Source organism: Protomyctophum bolini, assembly GCF_963924005.1.
Source record: "Protomyctophum bolini genome assembly, chromosome: 3".
Taxonomy (NCBI): Eukaryota; Metazoa; Chordata; class Actinopteri; order Myctophiformes; family Myctophidae; genus Protomyctophum; species Protomyctophum bolini.
The window spans coordinates 37,391,562-37,401,464 of record NC_137864.1 but is presented as its reverse complement, the minus strand read 5'-3'; the positions used below and the strand labels follow the sequence as shown (position 1 = coordinate 37,401,464).

At 43.4% G+C, this 9,903-nt stretch overlaps 1 protein-coding gene across 1 annotated transcript in view; it reads right to left on the bottom strand.

Annotated features, from left to right (window-relative positions):
• Nucleotides 1–431: 431 nt before the first annotated feature.
• Nucleotides 432–9,903, bottom strand: part of LOC308313060 (myosin-9-like) — a 33,949-nt gene continuing 24,477 nt past the window's right edge. The window contains exons 30-43 of the mRNA XM_080759945.1: nucleotides 9,552–9,758; nucleotides 9,340–9,444; nucleotides 9,052–9,204; nucleotides 6,770–7,018; nucleotides 6,136–6,348; nucleotides 5,590–5,802; nucleotides 5,289–5,450; nucleotides 5,068–5,196; nucleotides 4,219–4,307; nucleotides 3,897–4,020; nucleotides 3,552–3,760; nucleotides 3,019–3,127; nucleotides 1,515–1,687; nucleotides 432–1,384 (exon numbers count right to left, since the gene is read on the bottom strand). Of these exons, the coding sequence (XP_080616071.1) occupies nucleotides 1,264–1,384; nucleotides 1,515–1,687; nucleotides 3,019–3,127; nucleotides 3,552–3,760; nucleotides 3,897–4,020; nucleotides 4,219–4,307; nucleotides 5,068–5,196; nucleotides 5,289–5,450; nucleotides 5,590–5,802; nucleotides 6,136–6,348; nucleotides 6,770–7,018; nucleotides 9,052–9,204; nucleotides 9,340–9,444; nucleotides 9,552–9,758 (2,256 nt within the window). The 3' untranslated portion in view covers nucleotides 432–1,263. The remainder of the gene's footprint in view (nucleotides 1,385–1,514; nucleotides 1,688–3,018; nucleotides 3,128–3,551; nucleotides 3,761–3,896; nucleotides 4,021–4,218; nucleotides 4,308–5,067; nucleotides 5,197–5,288; nucleotides 5,451–5,589; nucleotides 5,803–6,135; nucleotides 6,349–6,769; nucleotides 7,019–9,051; nucleotides 9,205–9,339; nucleotides 9,445–9,551; nucleotides 9,759–9,903) is intronic.

Below are 9,903 nucleotides of genomic sequence, written 5' to 3'. Positions count from 1 at the left end.
AGGCTTTACTTACATTTGTATGTAAACAGGACATTCGTGTACATCTATTTTGCTTCATTGAATTAATAAACATTATGAAAATGCTATTAATAGAGAATGGGACTTTTTTTAAATTGGCATTTTGCATCCAAAAGCATTGTAACAAGTACAAATATTTTAGAAGCCAAACCTACCCAAGTAGCTTCAGGCCCAACCACAATTCACCATGTGGATTCACTATTTTCACATCCTAGATTACACTTAGCCTACAGTAAGTGGGAAATACTGCCATCTCCTGAAAGACATGCTTGTTTTACACAATTTAAAATGTTGCCCATTATCAAAAATGTGTGCTTCCATAGACATGTTTTAACATTCAAGCTTCACTTGAAGGCTACAAAATGGTAATCCTCAAGTTCCCCAGCTCAGTGTGCAAAAAACGACAAATGCAATGTATATTCTGCCATTTTATTGCACGATAGCTTCTGATAAAATACAATGTAACCTTGGGACAGTGACATTTGGATGTAATTTCTCAAACATAATGAGTGAGGGTGACATTCTCAGCATCAATGAACAAGTTGGATTAATACAGAACATCCCAAATGTGCAGAAAGTAGCCAACTCAGTGTAAAGCGGTAAAATGGGCACAGTGTGCTTCACAGAACATAACCCACCACCAAGATTGAATGTGTACAGTACAGAGTACTCAACTACATGTCTCCCATATCTATAATATTTGGCAGACAGGTTGATCGACACATCCATCATACCCTGCAGATGAACCAATCTCATTTTAATCCTGTCTTGGCACGTGCAACTTTGGCTGTGAGGTATAGCAATATGAAACAAAACTGTGGCATAATGCAAAGACTTTCATCTGGAACAGCATCACATGACTACGTCAAAACCCTCAAGACCCAAACGGGTGTGCAAGATGCATTCATGAAATGCACTATTTTAACTTCAAGCACAAACAGGATTGCTGGATTGCAATGACTTGTAGAGCAAGCTTGGAGACCTAAATATTTTTTCAGCAGAGTAGAAAAATAGTATTTGGAAAGAGTACATTCAATAATAAAAAATATCTGGAAAGAGTACAAAATATCACTATAAGTGAAAATTATTGGCCCAATACACAGATAAATACAATATTGAACATAGTAAGGCAACAGGATTTAATAGGATAAAGCCTTTTTAAATATTTGTCCAATGTTAAACTATTAGTTTTTGCCCCAGTGATCAACTGTATTTCCAGTGCTGCACATGTCTATTTGCACCCATTCACTCAGGTGTGGGCTCAGAAGCTTCACTCTGCATGTCCGTGTCCTCATCACTGTCCAGCCCAGTTCGATTGAGGAGACCTCGACCTCGACTAGGGCTGCTGAACGGCATGTCTGAACGTCTGAAAACAGTGAAAACAAATCCAGTGGTTAAGCAGAGCGTGTTCAACAGCAGATTTGACACAGTACTGTATATATTTCTGTGTGTCTAAAACTAGAATGTATCTGCAATGCACGCATGTAATGCCTTACCTGAGCTTGGTTTTCAGGGTGTTGACTTCTCGGTTCATGGTGTCCGCCGTCTCTGTGGCGTCGTCCAGCTCTCTCTGCAGCTTCCTGCGGAAGGCGTTGGCTCGTGTCACCTCCTCCTCGGCCTCCTCCAGCTGACGCTTCAGCTGACGCATACGGGAGTTCAGCTTGTCTGCCTGATAATACAATGCAACCAATCATTCATAAGTATGCAACATAACCAATCCATAGATGGGCAACACACACAAACTAGGCAAACACAACAAGTCAAAGACTAGACAAACGCACAAGTCAATAATTAAACAAAACCAATCAACAACAACACAACACAATCAAATAAACACAAACTACCCTAAGCAACACATGACTTTTGACTGCACCCGAAAATTGAAATTGAAAAGTCCAATTACAACCAGTCACAACTTTTAAAGAACCCATTGCTGTTGCAACTTGCAAACCATCCCTAAACATGGTGGGGCTGTTAGTCAGACCTTAAACATGGTGTTGCTTTGACTCAGTCAGAATTTGACTATCTTAGCGGTGGTTTAGAACAGAACAGATTTATTTACTGGTACATTGAGTGCAGCTCCGAACCGGTACGTCTACGCCTACACATACACATACAGTAGCTCTGATATCCATCTCTGTGTCACTATCTGGAAGTGTTGTTCATTACTCTTTGAATCCAGATCATGCAATGCCATGTTCTGTCTCTCCCTTTTCACATCGGCAGACAATTAATCAATATTACACGAGGGGGTGTGCTTTACAGTCATGCACGTCTGCATTGCTGCAGGAACGAGCCAACAGGCGAGTTCCATAGGCAGCGCAGAAGTGCCATTAATGAGTGTAATATTGCGATTATACAACAGTTACCCTTCAACTCAATTATAAGATATTCGATAAAAAATAAGAAATCATATTAAATGACCGATGTAGTCACTACGACCAGTATTGTCCCGAGAAAACGGCTAGCCTAGCAACCTAGTTCCGCTGCTCTGGGAGAGCACAGCTGATTTTTCAGTGTTGGAACAGCAATGTCCCTATGTCCCAACCATAGAGTATTAAAAGGATAGAGACTAAACTAGCGCGAAGCTCCGCCCCCTCCGCTATTCATGTCAGTGGAAGTTGCTCAGTGGCGTTTTGAAGCACCCGGAAGGCTGCCGGAAGTACCGTCTATTTCGCTGATTCAGCATTTCACTTCCGCATTTGGACACCAAATTTTGGTGTCCAAATGCGGAAGTGCACCCAGAGTGCACCTGGGCTTTACATTGGGCGCTCGGTTGCACGGGGTTTCCTCGTCAAGAATCCACGGGTCCGCCTGCAGTCCTTCCTCTTACCACTAGGGCCCAGCGCTTCAACATTGGAGTGCATAGCTGGCCCCTTGGTCCCAACCTATGTCCCCATGTAAATCAGATTGCTTCCTCAAAACAACCCGTTGTATAATCCAACTTAAAGCTATGTGCATTGCATTCCATGTCCAAGAGGAGGCAGTGGAGAGGTGTACCTGATCTTTGTATTGCTCAGTGTTGCGTCTCTCATCGTCCACCTGCAGCAGCACCTCCTTCAGCTTCTTGTCGGTGCGTCTGACCAGCCTGGAGGCCTGTTGACGCTCCCTGACAGAAGGACAAAGTGTAAGGAAACACTGCAGAGGCAATACAATGCCAGAAAAGAACAAGAGCACCATAATACATCATTAATTGTTACTATAATCAACTATAGTAACAATGACCATAACATTTTGTTGCAGAATGAGGAAATGCAAGCCATGTACTTATCCCCTGTATAACAGTAGGCTTCATTCAAATTGGAGCCCAGAGGAAGGTGGTACAGCAATAAAAATAAAATGTTCTACCAACAGATGGACATACAAGTTCATATAGTGGGTTCATTGATACACATTTCTGATTGAGAGAGGACTAGGTAGCCTAAAATGGATTAGTCACTCACAATGCATGTGTATGCAGAGACAGCCGTTTGATTAACTGGCATTTAGAACCAGCATAATAAACACAAAATACCCAGGTGCAACAGACTTACTTAGATTCGATATCCAACTGCTCTTCCAGCCCGGCCATCTTGGCCTCCAAGGTAGAAATGGCGGTTTTGTATTTTAACTTGATGGTTCCTTCCATCTCCAGCAGCTTCTGTTTCATCTCCTTGTTCTGTCGCTCCAGCTGAGAGCGAACGCCTTCCAGTCGCTGCGTTGTGCTGCGCTCTGTTGCAACCTCTGAGGTCAGTTGGTCAGTCTACAAGAGAACCGTAGTAAAGTCATTGAGGGAAGTCAGATTTACATAGTACTAAATTACCCGTTTAAATGACTGAATGCATTATGAAACCCGGTAATTTAACGATTCTAGTTGATTTCATGCTCTTCTCGCTCACCTGCAGAGTGGTTCGCTTTAGACGGTCGTTGACCATTTCGGTGTTGAGCTGCTCCTCCTCTAGCTCTTCCTCTAGCTGGGCGATACGAGCCTCAAGTCTCCTTTTCTCATCTGCCATCTGGGCACTGGTGAAGAGAAGAGGGACAATGGATGGACATTCATTGATTTTGGCTAAAGCTGCATTTTGCCAAAAGATGGAGGAATATTAGGTTTGTGCAATTGGAAGTGCAGTTTAAAAAAAAGCTATATATATTGTTTGCTACAGATTCAGTGTGAAATAAGTAAAAATATATATTTTATGCAAATGAACGTCACTTCCTTACTTCTTGGCATTAGCGCTGTTAATTTCCTCCTGCAGCTCATCTCTCTCCATCTGAGCCTGTCTCTTCACTCTCTCCGCAGATGCCAGGTCCTGGACGAAGCAGAGGAAATGTTGGAATTCAAAGCTACTGGCCATTTTATATTCCATTGTACGATGGCATTGTTCATAAACAGTCCAACAAGCTCACTTTGAGTGAAAGTTTTTAAACATTTAACGTTTTTGGAAAACCTTGAATGCCATAAATATGGCTGCCAGGTTGAACGTGGTTAAGAGGTGGCTCATCCCCATGTTCCCCCCACTTACCTTAGGGTTAGGGTTGTAAGAGTGGAACATCGAATCCGGGGAACATGGATACGCACCCGTTAAGAGCTGTCTACTCTACACCAAGAAGTAAGAACCAAATATATCTCTTCCGGAATAGATGTTTTTAAAGAATTGTTGCGACTCAATGGCGGTAGTGATATGGACCATACCATACCACTACCGCCATTATACCGACAGTGGAGAACAATATTGTTGGGATCACTTTCAGAGCAATTTGAGGAATGATCAATGATCACCGACAGCCAATCAAAATCCATCTAAATTTACAGGGCGTCACATTCAACAGACGTTATTGTTCTTCAGGGTTGGAGGATGCTGCCCACACCATTATCTTTATAGTCATTCTTGGTTTAGACAGACCCTCATGTTTCCGAGACAAAGTGTTGTGTGAAGCAGCATATCCAACAAAATATCTTGACTGGGAACATTGACACGATACATCAATGTTTTTCAGTTGAAATTACGCCATTATGAGAAGGGAGTTTCCCCATATGAGATACTTCATGTACGGATATTGTTTATGTACCTCCTGGAGCTGCATGGCATCTGCCTCCATGGCCTTGACCTTCCTCTCATTATCCTTGGCCTCGTTGAGAGCCTCGTCTCTGGAAACACGCAATTCTTCCAGCTCTCTCATCGCCTCTTTCATCTGAGCCTGCAGAGAGACGGAGGTACTGGAGTTACACACATTAACAGTCCGTTGGCATTCTAGAGGTCAGGTTTGCACATTGGATGACGTTACTTTACCTGCAGTCTCTTGAGCTGCTTGAGGGCCTCGTCGCGGCCCTTGTTGGCAGAGTCTATATGGGCCTCCATCTCTGCAAGGTCAGCCTCCAGCTTCTTCTTGAGGGTGACAGCCTGATGGCGCTGCCTGCGTTCATCCTCTAGCTCCAACTCCATTTCACGTACCTGGTGGAGACGGGCAATGGAATTTCTTTTGGTAAATCCTCTAATTAATCTAGTCTGTGAGTGTACAGCAGAGCACAACTTCTGGAGGAGAAAGTGGAACATTACGTTGTGTGTCCAGACATTTTGGAATGATGTGTACCTGTTTGACCAGCTGTTTCCTCCTCTCCTCTCCCTGTTCATCTCTGGCCAGCAGGTCCCTGTCAAACTGGGCCTTCATGGCCTGCATGTTGACCTCCAGACGCAGCTTGGCGTCCTCCGTCGTCTGCAGCTCATCTTCCAGCTCCTCCAGCTGGACCCTCATCTCCTCCAGTTGCTGCTCCATGCCACGCTTTGCCCTCTCCAGCTCATGGACCTGTGGCAGGGAAACGATCAGTGCAATATCACTTTAATATACCTTTTAAAGTAAGAACTTATTTTAAGTAACGATTTCCCCCCATATAGATTGTGTAGGCGTGATATTCATTAGATTCAAAACTAAAGCGAGTCACTGAAAATTGGGTCTTCAATGGAGACTCTTATGCAAATATTTAGGGTTTTCCCCATGCTCTAAACTTAGGCTAGATGGTATATCAGTCATCTCTATCCTGCAGGATGGAAACACGTTTTCTCAAACACATAAGCATGTAAAATCATGTTCTCTTTGCATCCATGTATTGCCAATGAACGACAGTCAATTACTGCTTACACTCTTGCCAACGTCATCTTTAGAGGAGACTAGGTCCTCCATCTCAGCCTTGAGCATCTTGTTTGTGCGGTCCAGCTCATTCTTCACGTCCGTCATGGTTTCCAACTCTCGGGCCAGTGTAAGAGCACGCGTTTCCTTCTCCCTGGCCTCGGCTTCAGCTCGATCACGCTCATCTGCATACTGGCTGGAAATATTCTTCTCCTCAGCCAGCATCTAGAGAGGGAGACAGCCGAAGGTTAAGTGGGGAGAGTGTACTCTACAGTATGTAGAGTCCACATTCAGTTGTACTGAACAGAGGGATAACAGGTCTGTATCATCCCACTTTTAAATGCTCTAGGTAGAGTATGAACAAACAATACACCTGGATTAACTTTCGGAAGTCTCATGGCAGAAATGGGATAAGTCAGCTTCATATGAGGCTCACATTCATTCTGCAACAACCGTTTATCTCCCAACTGTTTGTGTGAAGCTTTTGTTTCCAACAATAGTGTATCGTGCGAAAATGTTTTTATCGACATGATAGCCGCAAAGCTTATCATCCATAACTAAATGCAAAACATTCCACCGAGAATCTGCCACAGGAACCCATTGCGAAGAACCTTCCAGGTTGGTCTACAAACATGATGATTTATACCTGGTCAAACTTCCTCTGCTTCTTCTCCAGGTTAGAGACGATCTGCCTGAGGTGGTCCTGGTCCAGCACCAGGTCGTCCAGTTCCTGCTGCAGGCGAGTCTTGGTCTTGTCCAGCTTGTCGTAGGCTGCGCCCTTCTCCTCCAGCTGCGCACTGACGACGTCCATCTCCCGCTGGACACGCTTGCGGCTCTCGTCCGATCCTTCCAGGGCCGATACCTCCTGCTCCATCTTCTTCTTCATCTCTGCCAGCTGGTGAGGAACGGTTAGAGGTACATTTAAAAGGGGGTGAGAATCCAGGCTATATGACAGAGAACACACCATTTCCTCCCAAGATCAAAAGAAAAGTGAAAGATAGTACATTCTGGGAAAAGCTTTGAAGATTAAGTTAAGTGGAACAGCCATGATTAGTAGTCAGTTCATATTATATTAACCTCAAATTTTAAATTGTACACTAAATAGTAATGAAAAAATAATGACCGACCTTTGCCTGTTACAGGCCAGACGCTCAATTGCGCTATGTTGGAAGAATGTCAATGCCCCTACGATCGGCTTTTGGCTGAGGAACTTAACCAGTTTGGCACATGAGAAACTAACTCAGATTTACCTGCGGTATTCTATAAGATAAGGGAGAAGTTCTTGGACTTCATTAAGCGGATGTATAGTGGTTAACGGAGTAGTCAGCTGGGGGGTGGGGGTAGGGAACTGTGATGGACATTGTGAATCTGTTTGTTTAACTGTATGTAATGTGTTTTATTTTTGTTTTATTTTTCGTTTTGTCATTATTTATTTATTTTTGTTTTGTATTTATTATTGTCAAATCATTTCGTGATAAGATTTTGTTTGCATTTGTGCTGCCAGGGGGATGTGGGGGGGAAAAAAATATACCGGTATGTCAATTGTTGAAAATACTTGTGTACTGTAAAGAAAATGAATAAACATATGTTTAAAAAAACTATATTAACCTCTAATTGCACTAACTGGTGAGAGACTGGCCCAGTTTACAGACCTGGGATTGGAGTAGAGTGGAGTGTAGACCAGGGGTGCCCACACTTTTTTGACTTTTTTTTTCTACTTTTAAAATTGCCAGCTCAAAAAAAATTACCAACCAAAAAAATATTATCCCATTGCTTAAAATACTCAAAATAAATAACATTAAGGCATTAGGACTGTTTCAAAATCAATTCACCTTTTCAGTTACCCCACATTGCAAAGAAGAGATTTTTTGTTAAAGTTACTCTTTGTAATAACGTCAATCAATTTCAATTTGTAATAACATATTGTTACAAATATTAAAAGTATCACACATAAAAAGCATACACAATCACATGAAGGAATAATGCACCACTCAACTCAACCAGAGCAGAACTCCCACCACAGGACTCTGGCAATCAATTAATACAGTTGCAACCACTATATTAATGGAAAGTATTTCATACAAAAAAAAATCTGAACTATCCCTTTAATCAGATGACTGCTTGCAGCCTTGTACTGAATGGAGTCAGTCAGCGCTGCGTTATCCGGACTGTCACTGCTGACAGCTAGTCTTAAACAGGCCTCCAAATGATCGTCCGTCAACGTGGAACGATATTTGGACTTAATTATCTTCATGTGGGAAAACGCTGATTCACATAAATATGTGGAGCCAAATAACGCTGTGAGCGAGGCTGCACAAGTCCTGATGTTTGGATACTTTTCCTCCACGAGTAAGTTCCAAAACTCTCCATCGCGGGTGTGCAACTTTAACTGTACGTCAGCCTGCAGTGCCAAGATCTCATTCTCCAACGCAGAAGAGTTAATATTAAAAAGTGTTGCTATTTTCGAGGCAATGGAATCAACATCAGCTTCTGAATGGGAAGCACATGAATGTAGCGATGGGCTCGAGTAAGGCAAACGCAGTTGGACTTGGAATGTGACATCGTGAAAAAATTATCTTCTTCCCACTCTGCATGGAAGTGATATGTTTTAGGCTTCTTTGCCGCGCGCATCTTGCTATAATTATGAACAATGATGGATAGATTTCCTTTTAATTTGTTTGTTTAACAACAGAACAGACCCGACGTTCCCCACACTTGAAAACAAGGCACTGCATTGTGGGAGGTTTTAAAGCCCCCGCCGCCTGCCCGAGGCGAGGATTGTTTTTTTTTTTTTTTTTCATGGCAGGGCCAAGCGGTCTACCTGCACAGCGCTTGCGATCGACTGGTCGACCGCGATCGACGTAATGGGCACCCCTGGTGTAGACAGTTTACGGACCTGGGATTGGAGAGTGTAGACAGTTTACCGACCTGGGATTGGAGAGTGTAGACTTGCTTCTCCACGTTCTTCTTGCTCTCTTCCTCTTCCTCCAGCATCTCCCTCAGGTTGTTCTGCTCGTCCTCCATCTGCCTCAGGCGGGTGGAGAGGGAGAGCTTCTGACGGGTTTCCTCCTGGAGCAGCTCCTGGAATGAGGAAGAGAAACTGGTGTGGTAAGGAACACGTGTGTGTATATACGGTTAAATGACTATCAAATAAAGGTATTTAAGACATACACTGCAACGTATGTCTCTGGTATGTGTATATGTGTGATTGTATACCTGCGAATCCTGCAGCTGAGACTCTGCAGCGGAGAAGTCCTTGTTGGCTTTAATGCTCTTGCCATCAGCTTCACTCAGGAGGCTGTTCACGTTGTCCAACTCAACCTTCACACGGATAGAAGACAGAACATATCAAGTCAATACAACTGCAAGAAAGTGACAAGAGCCATCCGGTGCAAAAACACAACACCAAGAGCACAGCCCATGCATACCTGCATCTTTGACACTTTGTCAGAGAGCTCTTGTTTCTGACGCTCGCCTTCGCCATGTTTGACCTGCAGCTCCGTTAACTGAGCTTCGGCCTTCTTCCTGCGGTGCTCAGAATCCGACTTCCCCGTGGTCAGAGTCTGAAGCTCGATCTGAAGCTCATTCCACTCGCTCTCCAGCGCCTGTTTGGACTTCTCCACTGACACTTTGTTCTGTTGGAAGAGTAGAGTACACAAATGCACACTGATTGAGTTTGTCAGGCATTAGCTGGGTACCGATATTAAATTCAGGTTATGACAGAATGACATGAAAGTCAAGTTTCTCTGCTTCTTCAAAACATAAAATCAATTTTTGTAC